The sequence below is a fragment of the Marmota flaviventris genome, chromosome 11, assembly GCF_047511675.1.
Source record: "Marmota flaviventris isolate mMarFla1 chromosome 11, mMarFla1.hap1, whole genome shotgun sequence".
Lineage (NCBI taxonomy): Eukaryota > Metazoa > Chordata > Mammalia > Rodentia > Sciuridae > Marmota > Marmota flaviventris.
In genome coordinates, this window is record NC_092508.1 from 53,157,211 (window position 1) to 53,183,870 (window position 26,660).

The window sequence follows — 26,660 nt, forward strand, 5'->3', positions numbered from 1 at the left end:
TTATTTATCTTAGTAAGCTGTAACTATTAAAAAGAATTTCTGGTCAGATGCAGTGGTGCATGCTTATAATCCCAACAACTTGGGAGGCTGAGGCAGGAAGATCATAAGTTTGTGGCAAGTCTCAGCAATCTAAAGAGACCCTGTTTCAAAGTACAGAAGCATAAAAAAGGCTGGGAATGTAGCTCAGTGGTAATGTGCCCCTGGGTTCAATTCCCAGTACAAAAAAATTAAAGGAAAACAGTTCTGGAAGGAAAAGGTTCCTTACTCTCTATATACTTTATTCTTATTCTACTTTGCTAAATCTCTCAAAAAAGTTTTGCATTATAAACACCAAGTTTATTTCCCTGGTTTGTGACTACTCACTGTCTTCCACCTATCACGTATTCTATACTCACATATGTACTCATTCACACATCCTTATACATAGATATTTCTGTCTCTACACACACACACGCACACAAACAATATACATGTATGCATACGTTAATTGTAGATGTGTATATAAAATATGAATTATGTTAATATCCATATTTATAATGTATATAACTTCTCATAAAATTCTCTGATTTTATTGACTTTAAAGATTCACATAATGGATCTAAAGCAGTGAATCCTTGTTTGCTAATAATTTCCATCCTTTCTCACTATTATCTAGTTATTCAATTTCAAGAATAAAATATAGTCTTTTGCAGTAGAGTTGAGCCTTATGGAGACCCAACCAATGACATTGGTCTCATTTGTTCAGTGCTTTGATAAATGAACCAGGTAAATAAAAGAAATTATTTGTAGGATAGTCTTTTTCCTGACAATTATAATTGATTTCCCCATAAATTTCTCTCAGGACAATGTGAAACAAGATGAACAAGTTTGGTTAAGTGAATTCTAGGCATTTTGCTATATATAAGCTGAAAGTTTATAATTCTGACTGAATGGGTGTTAGTAAAATAAATTGTTACTTAAAACCAGTTTGAGAATATGTGCAATTATAAAGGTGGTTTAGCTACTCTCCTAAATATTCATAAGGTAATTGTTTTCAACTTACAACTTTGGCTTTCTTATTTTATATGTTAGATATGCAGAACAAGAAAGGTCTCCTCGGGATAGAGATTACTTTGATTATAGCAGATCAGACTATGAGCATTCAAGAAGAGGACATTCTTATGATGGTGGCATGGAATCACGGTTAGTATTGGGAATTTTAACTATAGAAAAATTGGTTAATTTTATTTTATGATAAAGACAATAATAATAGCAATTAGCATTAATTGGATGTCTTTATGTGCCAGGCTTTCTAATAAGGACTTCATGTAAATTAACTCCTTACTGTAGTCAGTTGGAAAGTAAGAACTGTTATGTTTGCTTTATAGCTAATGAAACTGAGGCCTAGAGAAGTAGCAGTTTGTATTTCAGAAACAATAGTGGCAAACACTAGGTCTGACATAAGGCCTAAGTTTTATCATTATATTGTACAGCAAGAAGGATTGTTTTATGTGATTGTTTTATGGAGTCTTTTTACTAAATCAAATACATTTATGTTATGACAGTGATCTAAATTTTCTTTCGTGCCCATGGCTTAGGAATATTGAGAATGAAGTTACTAATTTGTAGATTTTTTTTTTTTTCTAAATGTATATGATTTTTACTTGAGTTTTGGAGAACTTGGCTATCTACCTGTATGTTCATCTAGCAACAGGACCTACAAGATTTATGTGGTTAAGAGATAGATGAGGAAACCAAATGGAGGACAGGTAAACTCTTCTCCAGTGCATAAAACATTGGAATGAGAGTGTTTGGAATCTTCTAGGGATGGTATTTAAGAGACAAACCTATGTACCGTTCATGTTACATTCAAAACTAAGCAGACTATTATAATCTGTGTTGTTAATTTTTAATTCTTTTTCTCTCGGAGAAATTAGTAAGAATTTTCATAATGAATATTTGACAGGAGTCAGCATTTGAGAATTCACTTTAAAAACATAAGTAAAAATTCTTTGTATTTGCTCAAGAGAAAACATAATGTAGAAAAAAGGTACTTAATGCATCTGGGAAAAGAAATCCTCAATTAGAAGTAATAGGTGCCACAAAGAAAGTCGGCAGATACTGGGGATGCTCAGTATAAGGAAAAAAGCTTAACTGAAACTCTGCAGAAGGTGGGAATATTCTCAACTTCTTGAAACAGAAGTCACTTTGTAGATACTCACATATATTACTCAGTTTAATTTACACATATCCATGCTTATGAGAGAAGTAGTAATGTAGACAATTTAGTCATTTGAAATTGACTTTGGGATGTCTGTGTCTTATTCTATTTAATGAGGCAGTGTTATGTATAGATTTCATAGTCATACATATTCAGATCTTAACTACTAGTTATACAAATTTGTTAGTTTCTTACCAACTTCCTTCTGATCCTCAGATTCCTCATGTATAAAATTAATGTGATGACATGACTTTTCTGATGTTTTAGGTTTAAAAATAATTTGTCACCTACTACCATGTCTGAACATAGTAAATACTCAGAAAATGATAACTTTAAAAATTTTTTTTTAGCATATCTATTTGAGTAATGATAAGCAGTGAACCATTTGCACTTTGAGTAGCATACAGAAAATAGTGGAATGGGGATGTGGCTCAGTGGTAAAGCACTGGGTGTGTGAGGTACTGGATTTGATCCTTAGCACCACTAAAAACAGTGGGGGGGGGGGGAAGTGGAACAATTCAGAAAAAAAGTGATGGTTGATAAATTTTATTTTTATTTTAGTATTAAGAAACTGTCCTCATATTCCATGTTTTTCTCCAACAACTATTTTCATATCACTATATGGAAATGATATTTCTATTATCACTATATGTGCCGTTCATAGACCTTTGTTATAATTTTCATAAAACCAGCTATCCTGATTTTTCTATTTGCCTTGTTAGTCCTACAGTTTCAAAAACTTTTCTGCCGTCTTTTTTGTTCACTAAGGTCTGTGCCCTTTGTGATCTATCTCTTATTATCCATTCCATAACCACCAGGACTAACCAATCCACCACTAGAATTTTGATCAAATTCTTCTGCAATTTGGAGCTAAGTACATTATTGAATATCTGCAGTCAAAATATCCTTCTCATTACATTCTAATTTATACCCAATCTTAAAATGTCAGATTAAATTAGCCTCCAAAAGCCAGGCCTATCAGCTATTATGTTAATGACAATAAAAACAACCACTCCAACATAATTGTTAAGCTAAGGATTTTGCATACTTTCTCATACTGTCAAAACTCATACAAACTTAATACTATTTTTTTCTAAAAATTACAAATAAGGAATTGGATTTGAAGTAATTAAGTAACAACCACAGTTGCAGTTACCCATCTCGTAGATACATAAACTAGGACTGGAACTCAATTCTGACTCCAGAGCCCATGTCTTTTTGCAACATTTGAGTGTACTTCCGTAGTGTAACTCCTTATGTGTGGTCCAATGTATGAACATAAAGTCTCATGTGACCCACAGTCACATTGTGAAACAAGCAGGCTAAAATATGAGGGCTAACAGACCAGAAACATTTGAAGATTACAGGTGTTTCTATTTAGACTAAGAATATTCTATTCCTTCTGCACTATAAAAGAACAAACACAATAATTTTAAGGGTGTGATAGCCATCTGAAGTGGTGTTTCTCAGAAGAATTATTCACAGTAAGAAGCAACTCAATTGCAAATCAGTGGATAGAATTTGGAGCATCTATATTTGTGTCTAATTGGGATTTATATTTGAAACCACTTTTCTCCCCTTTTGACTCAGCTTTAGTGTATACTGTCTCTGTCCTTATTGGCAGTCACTCAGAACTCTTCCTTCATAGCAGCCTGGATAGGTGATTGCTTTTCTCTCTCCATGTAAATTGAAATTATTTCAGAACAAATCATCTCAAACATATCCTCTTGATTTTATCTAAAGTCTGGAATTTTTCAGTGATGCTGTGATGATATGAAACTCACTTTTATTTAATGTGTGTGTGTAGCTTATTGTGTAAAACAGGAACAAAATTATCTGAGTTTCTAAGACAATTTATTAAAAAACAGCTAAGTGTACTAACCCATCTCTGGGGGGAAATGATAAAAAGTCAAGACTGTTTTGTGAGTTCTTGATGGTTTCAGAGAAAATAGCAATCTGATTGTTTTTTAAGTGTTAAGAAAGGATAATTACTTACATTAAAGGGAAGCATAATTTTGTCTAGAAAAATTATTTTTTCCCCACATTGCCTCAAACAATCAGATGCTTTTGAGGTTTCTAATAAAAATATGAATTCTATCAAGGAGCAATTTCAAGTATTACTTTTTTTTTTAAGCAATCTTACACTTAAATTTGCCATTATTGAAAATAAAACTGAGTTTTCTTTATCTAGTTTATCATATATACCATAGGCCAGTTTGTTGTCTTTTTTTCATGTCACACTCTCACTCGGAAGCTTTTCATGATTCCTCTTCATCTCCAATATAAAAAACTTAAAATCTTAGTTGTCTTTAAGGTTTCATAATCTGACTCAAACTCATCTTTCAAACTATTATCATGCATGATTCTTTATTGTTTATTGGTCTTCCCATTCTAGCTTTCATATTCATGCTCAGTTATTCAGTTGTTATTCTCTCTTCTACCAGTTGCAAATGTCATTCTCCTTCTTTCTGTCCTCCTTCCCCACATACTCCCATTCTAAATACTGTGATGCCTTTGAAGCCCTATTATAAGTTACATTTTCTCTGTGAAGCATACTTCACCATCCTAAACCACTTTTATATATAGAAAATATATAAAATATAATATATATATATAGAAAATATATAAAATATAGTATATATAATATATATAAATATATTTTTATATATTATATATATATGTTGTTGTTGTTGTTTTAACAGAAGCAGGGATCGAGAAAAACGCAGAGAGCGAGAAAGAGATATGGATAGGAAAAGGTCCCGAAAATCCCCATCTCCTGGGAGAAGAAGCCCAGAACCATCAGTAATCCAGAGTTCTTCCCAGGATGAACCTACTGCAAAGAAGAAGAAGGATGAATTGGACCCTCTTCTTACTCGCACTGGTGGAGCATATATTCCTCCTGCGAAGCTCAGAATGATGCAAGAACAGATTACAGATAAGAACAGGTATGTTGAGGTAGTAGGTCTGTCCAGGCAGTGATTCAAAAAATCAACCATGATCTAGTCAACCTTGGTTATTGAGACTTTGCATTTGTCCACAACAATAGAGACCTCAAATTAGAGACCTTTTTTCTTCTTTACTCCACACTCTGAACAAGAACATTATGTATAATTTACCTGGGGATATTAATTCATAACTTTATTATTTTTTAATGAATTAATTTAAAATTTTGAGAAAAAGTTATTCATCTTTTATTTTAATATTTTTTAAAACTGGTTGTGTACATTTTTTTATATATAATCAAGAATACCACTGATATTTTGATCTAAAATGAATCTTTTGAGTTGTATTAAACCAGGAGTCAGCAAACCTATAAAACGCCACAGAAAAATTTTTTAGGTTGTGAGTCATTCTGTCTATATTGTAGCTATTTAACATCATTATAATTTGAAAACTGTCATAGGTAATATGTAAACAAATGAGTGTAGACATGTTCCAATAAAACTTTATTTACAAAAAGAAGTGGACAGCTTTTGGCTTAGGGGTATAGTTTGCCAATCCCTCTATAAATCTACGAAGATGACAGTTTTCTCCTTTTCTTGCTTTTATTTAGACTATAATAGACTATTTTTCTGCTACTCAAAGGTAAACAAACAAAATTCATATGTGAACATTTATACAGAAATACCACCTCCCTTTTCACAGTAAATGGTGACAAGTGTTTTAGGAAAGTACAGCTAAGTTTTCAAGACTTTGTCCAGTGGAATGAGATGGTAATTGGAAAAGTATGGTCCCGGAATGAAGTCATAACTCAGTTGCCAGGAAGTTAGGAAAAAGATTAGGTTAAAAGGTAGCCACACTTTTAAGAAAAACAGATTCAAGGTGAACCAACAAGGAATGTTCCTATACCTTTTCATGTGTGTCTTAATGGCAACTTGCAAAATACTTGAGAGGCTTAGATAAATAAAATATAAAGTATTGCAATTAGCTTGAAATAGAAATGTCACATAAAATATACCCATGAAGATTGTGAAATAAATTAAAACCTTAAAAACTAGAAAGGAGTATTAAATGACATTAAATTCAAACCAACAAATTCCTATTTATGTGCCATATTCCAGGTTTGGTTGTCGTATTTGGACTATTGAGGAGGAATTTGGGGATGGCTTATTAATGGGAGCTTAATGATTATCTAGGCATTCTCTTGCAGAGGCAGAAGGGGCAGTATTAATGAAATTTGGTCTTCACTTTCTCCAGTTCACTCCAATGCTTTTTATCCTCATTGTAAAAGACTAGAAACATCATTGTTAATCTAAGTCTTGCTTCCCTATAAGTACAGTACAAAGGGGAGAATCAGCACTATATGCAACTGTAAGAAGATTCCTGGAAAGTACTTTTACAGTTGAAGTCTATTCAGGGCTGAAAAGGGGACAATGAGAATTAGATATCTGAAGAGAAGTCTGAAGTCTTAGTCTTTTGTTTCAGTAGATAATTGGGTGAATTGAAGGCTTCCTAGTTAGGAAATATAATTATACTTGATATAATTTTTTGATCAGTTTAATGGGAGAGGTTGTAAGTAGATACCAGGAGTATCTTATTGATTCGGCTAGTTGTTGAGCCACAGGTCTCATTTCTCTAGAAATAGGGCATACAAAAGGGTTGGAGTTGTGGGACAGGGGAAGTATTCCACCTGGGGAGCAGGCAGTAGAGGGTAGATGTAGAGAACTTAGAAACAAAAATTAGATGAACTGCAAGTCAGTCTGTCTTCTAGCCTCACCATCTACTGCTAATTTAAACAGTCACTGATTAAATATTCTTGCTCATCAGGCACCATTTTTGACCCTCTTTGGTATACTACTTCAAGCAGATTTTTCACCTTAGAATTTCAAAAGGTCAGTGGATAGGCAATCAATCCATGAATGTGAATGGAAAAAATTTGTATTTGTTATTACTAATCTCACTAAAATTTAATGTTTTTTTCTGTTTTTTTCAAAAGGTCAGTGGATAGGCAATCAATCCATGAATGTGAATGGAAAAAAGTTGTATTTGTTATTACTAATCTCACTAAAATTTAATGTTTTTTTCTGTTAGGAATATAGGCCACAGACTATAACCTTAACAATCTGTTGCAGATATCTTTAATATGATTTTTTGGCTATGACAAAAGTTATTATTTGGCCTTCTGTCACTTCTTATTTTTGAATATGTTAAGGAGCTCATAGATTACTATATCAAACTTAAATTTTCTATGTTTTAAAGACTATATTTCAATATTCTTTGTAATTCTGTATTTCTAGACGCCTCTGTCTTCATCAGACTTCCAGAGAACAGTATGGAAGGAAAAAGGTTAAGACTTTCTGCAGCTAGAATCAAATTCTAGATAATAGTTATAAAATCTGTAGAATTTTAAAGTTTTAAAAGTTAAGACATTATAAATTTTAGTTTAACCCAATGAAACCTTTGGGGCTAAATAATTGAAAGTCTGTAGCCATCCATCATTTAGCTGGTATAGCTGTAGGACTACTGCCTCAGCAGATGTAGACTTTAAAATCCTTAAAACAATGTTCCATGTGACTTTCCCTTTTTCTGTAGTTATTACCATTTCTTTAACAAATTAAAACATTTAATTTTGTTGTCTCTCTGATACTTTTATGGGTAGAGTCATAATAAAATTTCCTTTCTGTGGCCTCTATTTGGGTTATTTTTATTGTGGTTTCAAATTTTTTAAATTGCATTTATTTTAAAAGGTTTCCACAAAAGACAAGTTTAAGTGAAGCAATATAATACAAAATAAGCAGGCATTGAATTTCACTAAAAAATTGATTTTAAGTCACAACATACATGGACATAAGAACAAAATATCCTTACATATTTTTACATAATCTTACCATGTACTGAAGGGAAATGGTTTGTACTTTGGTATTATATGTACAGTAAATCAAATATGATTTAATATAATCTGTTTATTCCTATGAATATATTTTACTATACTTAAAACTCATTTTGTGAAAACAGTGTTAATAAAAAACTACTTAATAGCCTGTTGTTATTGTAATTGTTGACAAAGTTTTAATTTTTATTGAAATTCTTTTTAGCTTAGCATACCAGAGGATGAGCTGGGAGGCCCTAAAGAAGTCAATCAATGGTCTTATCAATAAAGTCAACATTTCTAATATAAGTATTATTATTCAAGAGCTTCTTCAGGAAAATATAGTTAGAGGAAGGTAAGTTAATTATTTTATTTGTAGTATTTCATAGTAATTTTTTCAAAGGAACATAATATCTGTATGTCCCATAATTATTGGTGTATTATGCTGATTCATTTTAATAGTAGTTGAAAATATTTAATTAAAATATAGTTCTTACTGAGCACAGTGGTTCATATCTTTAATCCCAGGGGCTCAACAAACTGAGGGTGGAGGATTGCAAGTTCAAGGCCAGCCCTCAGCAATTTAGTGAGATCCTGCCTCAAAATTAAAAAAATAAAATAAAAAGGGCTGGGGATGTGGCTCCACTAGTGGTTAAGCACCCCTGGGTTCAATCTCAATACCAAAAAAAAAAAAAAAAGTACAGCTCTTATGAAAATATAAGCTACTAAAAAATTACTTATACCTCTCTGTTAAAGGTCTTATGGAATTTTTTTTTTTTGAGAAACTTTTGTATTACATGATTTCTGCACAAATATTTGTTTACTGAATGTCTCCAATAATTTAAACTCGTGAGAATAATGAATATTACAACATACTAACTCAAGCCAGTTTAATTTGTTTTTTTTTTTTCTTTTTTTTAGTCAACAGGTAGAAATTGTATTTGTCATAAACGACAGTGTTTTAATGTATATATTGTGGAATGGCTACATCAGCGTATTTAACATATGCATTAGTTACGTTTTTTTTCTTTCGTGGGGCTAGGGATTGAACCGAGGGCCTTGTGCAGGAGAGGCAAGCATTCTACCAGCTGAGCTATATACCCAGCCTACCTTAGTTACCTTTTTTTGTAGTGAGAACATGTAAAATCTACCCTTATAATTTGCAATTATATATTATTATTAACTATAGTCACTTTAATATATAGTAATTTTCTTGAACTTATTCCTTCTCTCTGACCAAAATTTTGTGTATGTTCATCTCCTTGATCTTCCTACCTCCAATCTCTGGAAACCACCATTTTATTCTATTTCTATGAGTGCCACTTTTTTAGATTCCACATATAAGTGAATTCACATCATATTTGTCCTTCTGTGCCTGACCTCTATCTCTTTTCATTAATGTCCTCTTGATTCATTCATGTTGTCAAAATGATAGGATTTCCTTCTTTCTTAAGACTGAGTAGTATTTCATTATGTGTGAGTGTGTATGTGTATGGGTGTACACACATGTATGTGTATATATGTATACACACCATCTTTTCCTGTCTATTCATCATAGACATCTTGGCTATTGTATATAATGCTACCACGAATGTGGGAATGCAGATATATCTTTGATATAATGTTTATGTATTCTTTGTAGTGGGGAATGCCGAATCATATGGTAGTTCCATTTTTTTTTGGGAGAACCTCCATACTTTTTTCTGGCTAGACTCTTTTACATTCCCAATAACAATTTACAAGAGTTCCCTCTTCTGTAGGCTTTGGCAACACTTATTTTTTGTCTTTCTTAGAACAGCCATTCCAACAGATGTCAGGTGATATCTCATTATATTCTTAATTTGCATTTCCCTGATGATTGGTGATGTTAAACATTTCATTTATCTTTTGGCCATTTGTATGTTTTCTCTTGAGAATGTCTATTCAGGTCCTTTGTCCATTTTTAAAATCGAGTTCTGTGCTTTTTTATGATTGATTTGAGTTTCTTATTTATTTTGGATATTAGCCCCTGATGAGTTGATGGTTTATAGATATTTCCCCCCATCCTCTAGGTTGTCTCTTGACTTTATTGATTATTTTCTTTGCTATGCAGAAGCTTTTTTAGATTGATGCAGTTTTATTGATCTATTTTTGCTTTTGTTACCTGTGCTTTGGGGGTCTTATTAAGAAAAATCATCACCCAGAGCAGTGCCATGGAGCTTTCCCTCAGGAGTATTTTTGGTCTTATATAAGTCTTTAAGCCATTTTGAGTTGATTTTTCTTTAATATGTTATAAGGTTTGGGTCTGTTTTTATACTTCTGCATTTAAATATCTATTTAACAGCTCCATCTACTAAAGAGACTATCTTTTCCCTATCATGCATTTTACCACCTTTTGTCAAAAATTCTTTGATTGTAAATGTGTATTGTTCTGAGCTCACTGTTCTGTTCTCTGTTGGTCTCTGTTCTGTTTATTTCAGTACCATGCTATTTTTATTACTATAGCTTTGTAGTAAATTTTATTATTGAGTAGTGATGTCTCTGTTGTTTTGCTAAAGATTTCTTTGGGTACTTGAGGTCTTTTGTGGTTCCATATGAATGATTAGGTTTGTATTTTCTATTTCTCTGGAAAAAAAAGTAAGTCATTGGGAGATTGGGGATATAGCTCAGTTGGTAGAGTGCTTGCTTCGCACGCACAAGGCTCTGAGTTCAATCCCCAGCACCACACACACCCACAAAAAAAAGTCATTGGAATTTTGATAGGGATTGCAATAAATTTATAGGTTGCTTTGGAAAGTGGAAGCAGTTTATACCATTGATTCTTTCAATCCATGAACATGGACTATCTTTCCATTTATTTATATCTTCAGTTTTTTGGGGTTTTTTTTTTGGTAGTGATATATAGGTTCAGTAAAGATCTTTCACTTCCTTGGTTAAATTTATTCCTAACTTGTGTGTGGGGTTTGGTTTTTTTTTTTTCCTTTTTTTTGGTAGCTATTAAAATTAGGATTATTTTCTTAAAATCCTTTAGGATAATTCATTGTTAACATATAGAAATGCTAAGTTTTGTTTGTTGGTTTTGTATCCTTCAACTTTATACTAAGTTTATTCTAACAGATTTTGGTGGAGCTCTTCCCATCTTAGAAAATAAGTAGACTTAAAGAAGTTACATGGATTGCTTAAGGTCTTTCTAGATTATAAGCTGGGTTCTTTTATTTTCTGTCCTAATGATTCAGTTCTGATATATAAACCTGCATATATATAAACAAGTATATAAACAAGTAAGACATTTTTTCCCCTAGCCTTTGGCAATCCCATAATTATTTGTCTTTATAGTACCAAAAATAACTTCAGTTAGCCCACTTTGCATCTTTTCTGTTCCTCCTCAGATGCACATAATACCATGACAATTTCAGGGAGTTTCATTTCAGTGAGTTTTTATTGTACTGTCATTGTTTTCAAATTAATCTTGCAGTGCTTTTATTGTGTCTTTTACTTTGATAGCAGTATTCCAAATCTTCATTTTTACTCCAATAAATTAGACTTAAAATTGTAAACAACTCAAATTTGTTTTTAATCACAATATTACTTTGCATAAATATGGACCCATGTTGGAAACTTTATATACATCAACTTTGTACTTTTACACAGGTCATTTTTTAATCACGTTTTTAAAAATGTTAAATTATTTTTTTTGAACTTTAAAATTCTCAAGTTGATGATTTTTTATATGTAACAAATTCAGGAAAAGAGGAATTACGTTTAGAAAGGAGTTTTGAGAGAAGTTGCAATAAAATCTCTCTGTTTTACAAAAGTACAAATTCATCTGTTTTTTCAAAGGCATTTATATTTATTAATAAGACATACTCATTTTCTAGGTAAAGTGGTGAGAAAATAGTCCTGATTGAGCTTTTAGGATGATTTACAAAGGAATAATATTACTGAATGTTAAGTATTTGTTTCCTAATTAATTGATTTTTTTCATTACTCATTTTTATTATTTTTTAAACAGAGGACTCCTGTCCAGATCTGTTTTGCAAGCCCAGAGTGCTTCTCCAATCTTCACCCATGTTTATGCAGCATTGGTGGCAATAATCAACTCAAAATTTCCACAAATTGGAGAATTAATCCTCAAGAGGTTAATTCTTAATTTTCGAAAAGGCTATAGAAGAAATGATAAGGTATGTATGGATGGCTTGTAAATAGACTGTCACATAGAGAGTCTAATAAACCAGGGTCAAAAATAAACAATGCTGATTTCTACGTAGGAGTGCTTTTTAAAGACCGTATTTCATGAGAACTCTTTTGGTTCTATTAAATGTTTCTGACCACTAATTATGAGACACAAAAACGATGGCTATAACTCCTGACTTGTAACTTGCTAGTAATGGCAGTGTTTCACATATATTACTTTCACATAAAAATTATCCTTGTGTGTTAAATATCTTAAGAGTGTCTTCACAGACTACAGATTTTATAGATAAATGAAAATTGTTTTTTATAGATTAACTTTGTGTCTACTTTCACTTTTCAGCAACTTTGTCTGACTGCTTCAAAATTCGTGGCACATCTTATTAACCAAAATGTGGTAAGTAATTATCTTCAAAACTTGGTCATGTTTAGTGGCATTAAACCATGGTCTTAATACCAGGTAATACATCTGATTTTGTTTTGATTGTAGTCCTTGAGATTAAATACCTTGGATGATATTTTAATTTCCAAACTGCAAATAAATGTATTTAATATTTTTTAATAAAGATGAATCAATACTTTTAATTACTTTGTCAAATTGATCTCACTTAATACTATACACACACACACACACACACACACACACACACACAACTGCTGTTATTTCAAAGAATTATCATTTTCTAAAACAATGAAGTTGGTATCTCCTCCTCTCCTTTCTTTGTTCTGGTGTTCATGAAAACCTAATAAATATCTGACATTCTACACAAAACTTGATAACCTGCAGCAACTACATATATGTAACCATGTATTTTTAATCAGTTTATAAAATATAGGAGATTTAATAATTTTAATGTTTTGAAATGCAAATCATTTTATTCTCTTCTCTCTGTACTATCCATTGGAACCTAATAAATATATTCTTAAAAATCTGTAGTCCCTGTAAATAAACAGATATTTATAAAATATAGTAGATCAAATAATTTTAATCTGTTTAAATGCAATTCATAGTATTTTTTGTTCAGTTTTATTGTTCATTTTATTTTCATCTGCTACTTGATAGCTTCAATTTAGCTTCTATTTAACCTGTAAAATGGTAAAATTGTTCTTGTTCATACTCAAAGGTTTTCTTTAGATCTATATTATATTTTTACTGTGTATAAGAGGAAGAATTTTGAAGTCCCACTTTTTCCTTTTTAATTTATTTTTATTTAAAAACTTCTATTATAATTGTTGACACATTGATTGTAGAAATTAATGGGTTTCACATCATTTCTATCCCCCTTCTTCTACCCTCTTCCATTTCCCATTCCTGTTCCCTAATAGTCCCTCTTCTACTTTCGGATTTTTTTTTTCTTCCAGTTTCCACATGTAAGAGAAAATATGCAATATTTGTCTTCCTATTTCTGTCTTATTTTATTTAACATGCTGTTCTCCATTTCCATCCACATTTTCTTACAAATGACAGGATTTCATTCTTCTTAATGGCTGAATAGTATTCCATTTTGTATGTCTGTCATATTTTCTTGATCCATTCATTTGTTGATGGTTACCTATACGATTTCCTACATTGGATATTGTGAATAGTGCCCACAGTTAATTTTATTTCTCTAAATTATTTCTTACGTACCTGAAAGTCTTTCCGTTCTTTGAAATCTTTTAGATGTTAACCTAATTGCTTGTTATATTATTGCATTAATAACTTGCTACTGAAGACCATGGAAACTTAATTTTGTATATCTGTAACTGCAGAGATATGCTTCTGGTTTTGAATGTGTATTATACTTTGGAAATTTTTTGCATTGCCATAAAATGTAAAATACTTAGAACATTAAATATTTTGCATCTTCCCAGCTATTCTTGTCATTGATGTAACACTGTTTGACCCTCCTTCTTCCCTTCCCCCACAAAGTAGGATGTATTTTTGATGTTGTACACAATGTGAAAAGGATATCTGACTTGAGACTTTGTCTCATTCCTTCCCCATCTCAAAAAACATGTCTTATATGTCTTATATGTCGCATATGGATGGCATTTCAAACAGTGTTTCTAGTTAATTTTTTTCATAGCAAACTATTCAGTAGATTTTTATACTCTCCCTGCCATTATTTACAAATATTAATTTTTGAACATGGCCCATGTAAATACTATAGTTTATTGTGTACCAGAAATCATTAATTTAATTTTGTGGTAAAATTAGTATCCATGTAACTAGGGAACTATTTACTATTTAACAATTATTTATAGAATGAATTAAAATTTAATATAAAGAGTATGATCCTAGAGAAAGGTATTATAACAAAAATCCTATTTCTTATAGTGATTATGAAAAGATTATTTCATTAAAAATTAGTACATGTTTTTTCACTTAGAGTTTTGAGATTATCTATGGCATTTCTTGTACTGAATGTGTAAAAAGAATATTTGCTAACGTTAACTTAGTTGTATTTGATTTAAGATTTTGGAACAATCATCTATAAATTCCTAAGAGGTAAATAATGAAAATGATAAAAAAAAAAATTGTATCATCATATGTTTAATATAATTATTGTTGAAACATATCCTGGTTTTTAAAAATTATTTTTAATAGTAGGCTAATATATGTAAAAGTGTTTTTTTTTTTCTCCTATATCTCTGCATTCTCTTTAAGGCACATGAGGTTTTATGCTTAGAGATGCTTACTTTGCTCCTGGAAAGACCAACAGATGATAGTGTTGAAGTAGCCATTGGTTTTCTCAAAGAATGTGGCCTCAAATTAACACAAGTGTCACCAAGAGGTATCAATGGTAAGTGTGTATTCTTGGTTTGTATATACTTGTATTTTTTTTAGAATTATACTATTTATTGCTTATTTTGTTCTTTTTTTTTTTTTTCCTGTGTAACTTAAGCTATCTTTGAACGCCTTCGAAACATTCTGCATGAATCTGAAATTGATAAAAGAGTTCAGTATATGATTGAAGTGATGTTTGCTGTACGGAAGGATGGATTCAAGGATCACCCTATTATCCTGGAAGGACTTGACTTGGTTGAAGAAGATGATCAGTTCACCCATATGCTTCCTTTGGAGGATGACTATAATCCAGAAGATGTTCTTAGTAAGTCTGGGGTTTGGGGAATGGGAAGTGAGGCATCCAAAAAATACAAATATAGAAAATAAACATTTAACTTTTAATTTCTTTTTTTAAGATGTTTTCAAAATGGATCCTAATTTTATGGAGAATGAAGACAAGTACAAAGCTATTAAGAAGGGTATGTAAAATTTTATAAAATAATTTATTTTGGATAAGTAGAAGCAACTTAGGTAGTTATATAATTTTGGTAGAAAGGAATATTTATAGATCACTGATCTTCATCCTGTGAGATCTGTGCTCTTATGAAGCAGTTCTCTTCACTGCTTTTTCGTTGTAGTATTTGGTTAACATATTGCTTAATTCTGAAGCATTTATCTTATTGTCTCTTCTTACACTCTTTATAAGGTATTCAATCCTTAAGTCTCACCCCTTTTAAGAAATATTCATAAATTACCAGTGGCCTTTATTTAATCTCTTTGCCAATTATAGTCTGTGCCCCCCAGTTTGATATTCAGTTAATTGGTATGCATTATTATAACTGCTATACTTTATTTCATCCTCAGAGCAGGTTGATGTCCTGATAAAATTAGTCTGAGATTGTTACCTAATAAGTTCATAATTATTGTTATTTGTACATCATTAGTATATTGTAAGCATTAAATCTGAACAGATTTTGCATTTTTTTTTTTCTTTGACATTACTGGCCACATGATTTGAAACAAGTTACTTGTTTGATGTAAGCATGAATCTTACTCACTTGTGGAACGATTAATGAAATGCTTTTGTGTGCATTGTGTGGCCCCAGAAGAAGTATTCAGACAATGAATATATATAATATATATAAGCTATATTACTATTATTATTTTCCTAAAACTAATATCCAGGCCTACTTATATAATAGTTTTATGAGTTCATTTCCCTTCAGTTGTGAGTTTTACTTGAGAAGAACATTCTCAGGGAAGCTCTTAAGAAAGCAGAGACTTGGAACTCTATCTTTGCCTGTATTCTTGTGCTATAGTCCTGCTTAGAGTGGAAGGTAAAAGTATAAACAGCCTTCTATTCTATGCATATCCTAAAAACCTGATACAGTAATCAGGTCTTTGCTTAGATGTTAATTTTTGGAGAGCTTTTCACTGCCACTGGCCAGATTCCTGTTTTCTCTTATTAGTTTCTAAACATGGAGAACTTGATAAACCCATTTAGCCTTCATTTTTTTTTAACTTCTTTTCCTGCAGTAGAGGTGCCAAATGTATGTTTATTTGTTTGTTTGTTTTCTGTAACTGTTTTAACCTGGTATGATTTCTTTGTTTTTTAAACTTGGAAATTCTCTATTTTGTTAGGGTCTAGGCAGTTGGCCAATACCTGGAAAGGTAGTTTTTTTCATTTATTGCAGCAGTTCTCAAATTCTTTGATCTCAAGATCCCTTAGCAGTCTTGAAAAATATCATTGACTCTAAAGAGCTTCTGTTTATGTGTGTTATATTTATCATTATTTATTATATTAGAAATTAAACCTGAAAACACAAAAGAATATTCTTTTCAAAATAATAGTAAAACTAGATATTTTTATTAAAATAAGTATTTTATAAAAGTAATTCAGTGTGTTTTGCCAAATTTAGTGTCTAGCCTAATAGGAATCTAAAATAGTATCAATGAATTTTCTGTTACATTACAATCCATTGGTATGGTATGTCAGTAAGCTAGGTCTCTAAGCCAGAAATGATTTTGCAACTTGTTGCATTGGTCATTTGGAAAATGATACTGATTTACTGAGTTATGAGCATCTTCTAAATGTTAACAGATTAAAATTATCAAAATCAAATTAACATTAATTAATATAATATCAAGAAATCACACTTGTTAATTTATTGTCTATCTCAGCAGAAAAGTCCAGTTATTGGGAAGTGAACAGGCTCAGAGGGATAGATATAGTTTTTCAAAAATAAAATTTTCTCTTGAAATTCTGAATTTTATCATGGTGGCAGATATTGTTAGTTGTTTTCCTTGAAGAAACAGTGTAATTTTGTTTATATTTATGAAATTGATGGCCAAATACCTAACAACTATAGATTGTTGGCCATTTCTTTCAAGAAAAACTGGAAAAAGGAAAGTAGCAATTCATGTTGCAACTCAAGCAGTCACACTGTTTCTTATTCTTGAGATCACCATCACCACTGTGCATCTGGATTTAACGGAAGTGTTCCATATATAAACTTCATATTTTGTTGCTCAGAGAATGATAAAGACATATCCTCAAGGACTGAGATTTAATAAAATTAATGTTTTACTTGTTTGTCAACAACAGTTTTTAAGTGAAACAGACTTTTTTTTTCTACTGCAAGTATGGCCCTAAAGAATGCATTGATTGTTGGTACAGTTTGGTGCCTTGATTTGCTCTTAGCTTACAGCAGTGTTAAACCCAGTACTTATGAATCATCTTTGCATGTATCAGCATGGTGAAAATAGAGGTAATGTCTTGGTATTATTATGAGAAAAATTTTGACCTCACAGACCACCTGAAAGGTCTCAGCAGATCTCTAAAGATTTATAGACTATTCTTTGAAACCACTGCTTTATTCATTTAATGAAATCCAATTGCCATTGCCTATGTGATTTCAGTAAGTAAATTCTGAAGTAGAGAAATGAGAAGAGGATGATGTCAACTATTAGAAAATTCATTTGACCTTCATTCTTCTGTAAAATGTTCTAGAGCTGGCATAAAAAAAAATGACCACAGCAGGAAGTGAGCACAGCTTTAGTAATTAGCACCTTAGAGTGACCCAGGTGCATTTGTGTTTTAGGTTTTACAGCATTTGGGAAAACAGCAGGAGTGCCTGTCTTCATACTATTGAATATTAAATAGTTTCTTCTTTTTAAAGTCTGCCTGAGCTGTGTTGCATAAATAACTAGACAGTTTAGTTTATTTCTTGAAGTCATATTTGTTAGAAATATTCTTAAGACTTAGATAAGGACTGAATGACCCCGTCACATTTTTGTAAAGTGATTTATTCTTCATAGTATGGAGTTCTCTGCTAACATTAAATATGTAGTTTCTGATTTATATTGCTTAGTTAAATAAAAAAGAGATAGAATTTTCCTAAAAATGAATTGGCTCCAAAATTGTATTAAAAAGCTCACTGATTTTAATAGAAATGTGAAATATTGTCTAGGTTTGTAAAATCTTGATTAGGCTACTAATAGCACTGTTAGGCAAAATATAAATTTTAGTTTTTGTCATTTGTTTATTATTAACATTGATTTTAGTCTCTTAAGTCATTTTCATTTAATATTAAATATGAGCTGTATCATAAGAAGTTACAAATGCAATAAAATGATTGTCTTACTAATTTTCTTAAAGGCCTTAAAACTTCAGTTTTAGTTTTATACATAAAAAAATCTTTGATTGTAACATTCAGTTTAATAAGTATACATTTTAATAAAGATCTTATTTATTAAAAGTGAGCAGGAAATTATACAATTATTTTTTCTCCCTTTTTTTCCCCCAAGTACATTGTTACCTTAAAACCTTGTTTTCTATGTCAAGCCTTCATTTTTTCATAAAAAGACTGTCCTTTTGCTGGTGATGAGATTCTTTAACTTCCATATGCTAGCTTCCATTCCTAAATTTTTCAGGGTTCCTGCTCATTTGGAAACCTTCATGTATTTTTTCTTTGTTCTTTTCATCTCTTCCTTGATTTGTGGCCACTTTTTAATATAACAGAAGAATAATTCATGTAGCACTCTGTAGTCAAATCACTCATAATGCTTTCTGACCATTTGGACAGTGACACAGGTTTGGATCATCTTTGTTGGCCGGTAAACTGGTACAACACTATGGGTTTCTATGAACTTAGAATTATTGTCTCAGAATGAGATATATTTATATTACTTGTTAATTAATTTTTTTCTTAAACTTATTTGGTCTTATAGAAATTCTTGATGAAGGAGATAGTGATTCAAACACAGACCAAGATGCTGAAAGTAGCGAAGAGGAGGAGGAAGAAGAGGAGGAAGGAGAAGAAGATGAAGAAGGTAAAGCTGTAACATATTTAAATAATAGTGTTGAATACTCTAAAATTAAATTAATTCTAATATAATACTACATAACAATGATGCTACTGCCTCTAGTAGGTGAAGACTAGGAATACTGTTAAATAAGTTATGTCACAAGGCTGCCCTCCACTAGAAAGTATTAATACAGCCTCAAATGCCAGCATTGCTAAGATTGAGAAATCATGCTCTAAAAGGAAATTCATGTTTTTAACATCAGCATAATTTTAATTTTGCATTTTATGTCTTTGATAATATTAGAAACTAGAGAAAAGGTATATTCATGTGGAGTGTATGTAATTTATGTAACCCTGGCAAGAATGTGACAGATGTGAATGACTAGATATTTGCTATTCATTTTGGCAAAATAGAGTGGGGAGACCAAAAGCTGTATTTGTACAGAAGCAGGCATGATGTTCTTCCTATTCGCCTTTGATTACATCATTTCATAGAAAAATAAGTGGGAACTTTACTATGGTTAAATCTGTTAATATTTATTAGAACATATATGTAAACCAGACATTATTTACAGGCATTACTTATTTGAAACTATTAAAAGTATCTTTTTCTTTTAGGGATTATAATATAGTTTAGTTCTGTCTTGCAGTATAATTATTTCAATAACATATTTTACAAAAATAGATTTAATTTTTCCAGCATTCTCTTTAAATAATCTAACTATCCGTGTACTATATTATACTTTAAAAGTTTCTTTGTTTTATATGAAAGACTGTCCAGATAACAACAAATATGCATAAGGCCAATTTTCATGTATTAAACAGCAGACAATTTTGACAAATGCACATATTTATAGTGGATCCATCCAGCCTGTCAGGATTGCAAAGCATTTTATTAAAATTAATATTTGCCTGTAAGTTATAGTTTTTCCAAATTATCAAAATATTATTTATAGTTATAAATAATAGCAGCATGAATGCAATCTTCCCTAATATCTAAATGAACAGGTGACTCAGAAATAAAAATAGTTTTCCTCGATTGATTCTGGACTACAAGCTAACAAAATGATATGTAAAAGACTTGAAGTATTATTACCTTTAATTAGGTAAATACAGATTTACACAGTAGAAAGGATTATTATTTTTATTATTAAAGTATAAGAGACTAAGTGGATGTATTGAAAAATATTATATCAAGATACCTTTTCATTTCTTATTTATTATTCTAATTTTGTAATTGTTATGTTTAATTTCTTTCAGGTCAGAAAGTGACTATCCATGACAAAACAGAAATTAACCTAGTCTCATTTCGTCGTACAATATATCTTGCTATTCAGTCAAGGTAAGAGGATAATTGCTCAGGTTATTCTTTTTAATTAATTTATTAAAATATTGTTGTTGGTGGTATTGGTGGTGGTGGTGGTGAAAGAGATTAGGGATTGTTTAGAATCTGATAACAGAAAACTAGAGAACATTTCAGCATTCTCAGCATCCATGTTTATGGACCCATCCTATGTCATCTCTTATAGTTAAATACATTTATAAAACAACTCTGTTAAAAACTAATACAGGGTTTAATTATGTAATGGGTACTTAATGTTATTGTTTTGTTTTCTCTAATTTGGTTTCTAATTCTGGTTCTAAGCAGAGAAGCTCTGTTTTGATGACTTTGGGATACTGATTTGCTATGCAGAAAGAAATAAATATAAATGGAAATAGGATTTGAGACTTGGGAAGGTTTTGAGGACCCTTTGAAGTCATATTAAGGAAGAACTACAATGATGTCATGAAAACAAAACTTATTTTCTTTGAAGACTATGAGTTTGGTTTTGAAGATAAATAAGAATATTAAATGCTAGTGCATCTGTTAGGTTGTATGTGAAATCAACCTATTGATTTAGTGGGCAGTGTTTACATTTTACAGTGTAGGAGGAATATTTTCTCAGTTTTGTTTTGTTGCTAGGTTTTGTATATTTCCATTTAGTATGATGTAATAATAATGATTCATAAGTAGGAGTCATCCTGTTTTCAGTCTGTCTGAAAACTTTTTGGCTTTAGATTCATTTTCAAATATTAAACAGCAGAACATGGGTTAGAAATTATTTTGGTTTGTCCTTACCTATTCTTTGCCTTTTACATGAAAAACTATAAAGTATCATTTTTCTATAAACTAAAGTAGAAGAGAAGAAATTTTTTGTTAAAGGTAAATAGTCTCAATAATAGTTTGACCTTTCATTTGTGTGTTCTTTAGAAATCTAATAGTAATCAGATGTGAGCAGCAGGTTCACTGTTTGTAGCTTTTTACATTAACTTTGAGGAGTTACAGGTAAACTCTTTGAATAAATATTTAAAAGAAATCTTTTGTTGTTGTTGACCTCAGACTTTGTGATCTCTGGATCACATAAAGAAATGAAAAATTAAAGCTTTGGGAAACAGGACAGCTTCTGTCTGCTTCATAGTGGTACGGATCCTAGTTGTAAGTCTCTTATGTTAGTATTTATTAGGAGTGCCAGTTCCTAAATGCTGAATTTAGTATATGACAAAGGTTAGAAAAAAATAAAAAAACACTTTAATGCATAGGTATTTAAAGAACTTGGATAGGAGAATTATCAAATTAAATAATAAAACATGATTAAAATGTTATAAAATATGGAGACAAAGAAGTGCTGTTATTGGAAAAAGTGCTGTTATTGGTCATTAAAATAGCTGAAGTGGCTTCCTTTAAAAAAAAAAAATGATACTCAGTCTTGATAACTTGTGAGATAGACATACACATTATTGATGGGTAGACTGTCCAGGTCATTTGACCCTTTCTCATTATTATATTTCCTAAAGAAATGAATGTTGATAGAGAAGTATATGTGGAATTTTTCTGTGCAAAAAAAACAAGAAACTCAATCTAAGATAAATAGTCTAGGGGTTGGGGTTGGGGCTCAGCGGTAGAGCGCTTATCTAGCACATGCAAGACCCTGGTTTCTATCCTCAGCACCACATAAAAATAAATAAATAAAATAAAGGTATTGTTGTCCAAATACAAATAAAAAAAAAGATAGTCTAAATGTACAATTTATGCCACATTGAAAATCAGGTTAATGATGAATTATTATAAATGTAGGCATAGTCTGATAGTCTTAGGTGAGGAAAAGTTTAAACTATATAGAACTGCAGTATCTTAACTAAAAAATAGGTAAGCAGAGTAGAAATGATACAGCAACTTATTATCAGAAGTTATCCTGAGAGGAGTTTGGATTCTAGTTTGGATTGTTTTAATGTCTTTTTCCCCATTGTTTTTTAATTTTCTAAAAGTCTTGTGGTTATAGCTTACCAGGCTGGAAGTCAAGAATACAATATAACCATCAAGCAAGGCACATGACTTTGAGGGCATTATATGCACACAATTTACTTTTAGAAATTGTATGATAAAACTAAGTTTTCACAACTCTGTGGTGGAGATTTCAGTTCTTAAATTTTTGTTGACTGGTCTCTCTAGTACTCTTATATTCTTATTGTTATGACTCCTTAAAATTATTCCTTTTTACTTAACACAAGACCTAAAACTACATAATTGCTTTCCTATTGAAATAAAGTATTCCTATTCTTGCTTTTAAATGATGTTCTAGTCTGATTTGACATTATTAAAGTTGTAAGGTAGCATCACAGGGAGTCCTACCATGTCCCTGCCAATTTAAAAGTTTCTTAAAATGGAAAAGTCAATAAGCATTTTTAAACACAACTTGAAAACTTGTATCATATCAAGGCAGTAATTCAGTTCTGTCTTCTTTTTTCCTTACCCTCTCCTCAACCACTACTAACCTGTATTAAACCTAGAAGTCATTTTATTTAGCAACCTGAGAACTAAAATACCATGCAAATTTAATTCATTTAATAAGTATAATTGTGCAACTTCAAAACAATCTTGTGTATAAGAATCATCAAGTACTTTTTTGATAAAATAAGAACACTTTATACATATTCAGTTTTGAAACAATAAAATAAACAATATGGATGATTTTAGGAAGAAATCTTTTGACTTTAGAAATAGAAAGATAATGATATTGCCAAAGTTCACTCATAGTTTTATAGAACATTTCATAATTAATATCATCTATAACAATGCAGTTAATTCTTATAACTGATAGATATGGTATATATATTTGGCTATGTATGATTAGCACATAAACTGTTTATTATATTACAGGCATGGCTTGCTCTACAAGTTATATTATTCTGTACCACAGTTTATTTCACTAAGTCTATGAGGTAGGCACATGAATATACTATTCTCAATTTAAAGGGGAGATTATTGGGAAGCAAGAAGAAACCTTGTTTCTATAGTTAAGGGATATTACAAATTCTCAACTAGGAAAGAATGCAATCATTTTTATTTATTTTTCAAATTTCATTTGCATTCTTTCCTAGTTAGCAAACTTTCATTACTTTTACTAAGTAAAATATGTAAGTATAATGACTTATACGGACACTTTTGTTACTAAATTTTTATTCCATGAAATTTAAGTTTGTTAACTTGAAATAATCATTATTATTTTTAGAACTCATAAGTTGTACTCCATCAAACTTAAAAGGACAAGTAAAAATAGAATCAATAAAGATTCTTTGTCAAGTTCGAAGGCTCTTATCCATGGGCTTTTTTGTTTTGGTATAAATATATATTTTAGGCATGATTAGTTGGAATATTCTGTGAAAAATTTATTGAAGTATTTTGATATTCTCAGATAATCACACATTTTCTGATTTAATCCATAATAGTTAAAAATCCTCCAAATTAGGCTGGGATTGTGGTTCAGTGGTAGAGCACTTTCCTTGCATGCATGGGGTACTGGGTTTGATCAGTACCACATAAAGGGAAAAAAAAAAAAAAAAAAAAACTAAATAAACAAAATGAAGGTATTGTGTCCACCTATAGCTAAAAACATTTTTTAAAAAAATCCTCCAAGTTCACATTCTTAAAGTTAGGAAACCATCTGAAGCATGTCTTATCTATATTCATTCACAAATGTGTGAATAAATATGTGAAATTGTTATGACCTGGAGTAATCTAAGGACACATGATGACTAAATGAGATATCCTAAATATGATCCTGGAGCAAAAAAAAAAAGGACATAATGTGAAAACTGAAGACATGTTAATTAAATATGGAATTTAGTTAATCACAAAAAAATAAAACAAGAACAAAGAAAATGGACTGTCATGCATACTTTTAGATAAGAGGAAAGTAGTAAAATTTTTTCATCACTTCTTTGACATTTTTCAGAAATTCCAATTTTTTTCTGAGTAGTCATTCTGGTTTTAAGAGCTAGAAGATAATAACATCTTTTAAAATGTTTTGGTATGGCTGTATTATTGTGTGTGTAAAATTTTATTTACTTGCACATGAACCAGTATGCTTCTTTTCTTGGTAGCTCTGTAATATTCTTTTTAAAAAATGTTTTATTCATTCTAATCAGTTATACATGACAACAGAAAGCTTTTTGATACATTGTTCACAAATGTAGCACAATTTTTCATTTCTCTGGTTGTACACCATAAAGTCACATGTGCAGTCATACATGTACCTAAGGTAATGAAGTTCGTCTCATCTCACTATCTTTCCTACCCCCATGCCCTCTCCCCTTCACTCCTTCGCCTTGGCCCAATCAAAGTTCCTCCATTCTCCCCACCCCCACCCAAATACCCCATTATGGATCAGCATCCATGTATTAGAATATTCAGCCTTAGGTTTTCTGGGAATGGCTTACTTCGCTTTGCATGCTATTCTCTAACTTCATTCATTTACCTGCAAATATGGTATGGCTGTATTATTGAAGTTTGTCAATACTAAGTATTATTGAGTGTTGCCTGATTATTTACTATTTTTATACTTTTTGGGGGGAGGTATAAATATGGAAGCCTTGTGTTTGGGTGTGAACTAAGATAACTTATAAAAACGTTGACTGAGAACTAGCTGTCATGCTGGCCTCCTGGACCATCTTTTATCTCTTCCTTACTTAAATCAGGGAGAAATGAAAAACTGTGAAACAAAGTTAGAGAAATGTAAAACGTTCACAATACCTGGTAAAATTAGGTGGGGTTGTACTATGGTAGAATATCATTTCCACTTCTGTGCTGGGATTTTAATGTAAGCATGAGGAACTGGATCTGTATTTTCCCCTGTCTTAATTACGATTTTTCCCAACTGCAGAATGTACATATCAAAGAATTGCTTTTCAAATTAAATGTTAATTGTGACGTCTTTATTGAGTGAGAAAAAATAATTGTCATAAGTATTTCTGTATTCCCGTCTTACTCCTAGGACTGTGTGTGTCCAGGAGCAAGTCTGGCAAAAACCTCCAAGTCTTGTTTTTCTCTCTTGAAACAAGAGGATTAAATCAGTTTGTCTCAAAATCCTTCTAATGTGCTTATTATGGACTAAATATAAATCAGTATAGTATCCTGTAGATGTTTCTACCTTCAGTTATTATTATTGATGTAGGTATGTATTTGTGAATGATGAATGAAAATATATTTCTTAGAAACTTTAGCTGATTATAAATACTTGTGAAAAATGTTAACATTTTATGCCTTTAGTTTGTATTAGTCCTCATTGTTAAGTGAAACCACTGTTTTATCTAAGTTTTTGACTGTAGTTACTGATATTTTTCTTCCTTAGATTTATTTAACAAATGTAGAACAGAACAGCTGATTTCTTTAGAAAACCTTAAGTATTACAAAGTATTCCTTGAGATCTAGTAACTAGTGCCCTGGATTTAGATTACTTATGTTTGTCTTCCAATATTGGATTGTCAAATCAGAATAGTTAATTAATTCTTTATATGCAGTTATTATTCCCCAGTTTTTGAAAGAAAAGATTGCTAAGACTGAAGAATTTACCACTATTGTATGTCAGTTACCTGTGAGCAGCTGAGAAGCATTTGATAAGCCTAATATGATCATTTAAATGAGATAAACTTGTCAGCCATGTATTTTATTATTTTTTCCGCCTTAAAATGAAGAAAATCATACATGACAGAAACCCTTTATCTGACTAATTACAGCTTGAGTTTGACTAGTTTGAGAGAATAATAAATAACGTTGCATATTCTTTATCTTTCTCTTTTTGCTTTTTAAAACTAATTTTATTCATATACCATAAAATTCTATGTTTTCAAGTGTGTTGTAGTTGTTCTAGTATATTCACAAAGTTGTACAACCATCATCACTAATTCCAGAACAGTTTTTTCACTCCAAAACCAAATCCTATATCCATTGGCAGTCACAGCCTAGCCCCTTAATTTTTTTCTATGTCTATGGATTTGCTTATTCAGAGTACTTTTATAAATAGAATAATACTATATGTGGCCTTTTATTTGTGGCCACCTCCTACTTAGGTTCCATCCATATTACAT

The 26,660-nt window shown here is 31.0% G+C and overlaps 1 protein-coding gene across 4 annotated transcripts in view; it reads left to right on the forward strand.

The window, feature by feature from the left end:
- Positions 1-26,660, forward strand: part of Cwc22 (CWC22 spliceosome associated protein homolog) — a 54,632-nt gene that overhangs the window by 15,136 nt on the left and 12,836 nt on the right. For all 4 annotated transcript variants that reach the window (XM_071619017.1, XM_071619015.1, XM_071619016.1 and 1 more), the window contains exons 4-13: positions 1,072-1,182; positions 4,903-5,145; positions 8,236-8,364; positions 12,001-12,169; positions 12,523-12,576; positions 14,830-14,965; positions 15,068-15,274; positions 15,366-15,428; positions 19,180-19,281; positions 20,517-20,598. In XM_071619017.1, the coding sequence (XP_071475118.1) occupies positions 1,072-1,182; positions 4,903-5,145; positions 8,236-8,364; positions 12,001-12,169; positions 12,523-12,576; positions 14,830-14,965; positions 15,068-15,274; positions 15,366-15,428; positions 19,180-19,281; positions 20,517-20,598 (1,296 nt within the window). The remainder of the gene's footprint in view (positions 1-1,071; positions 1,183-4,902; positions 5,146-8,235; positions 8,365-12,000; positions 12,170-12,522; positions 12,577-14,829; positions 14,966-15,067; positions 15,275-15,365; positions 15,429-19,179; positions 19,282-20,516; positions 20,599-26,660) is intronic.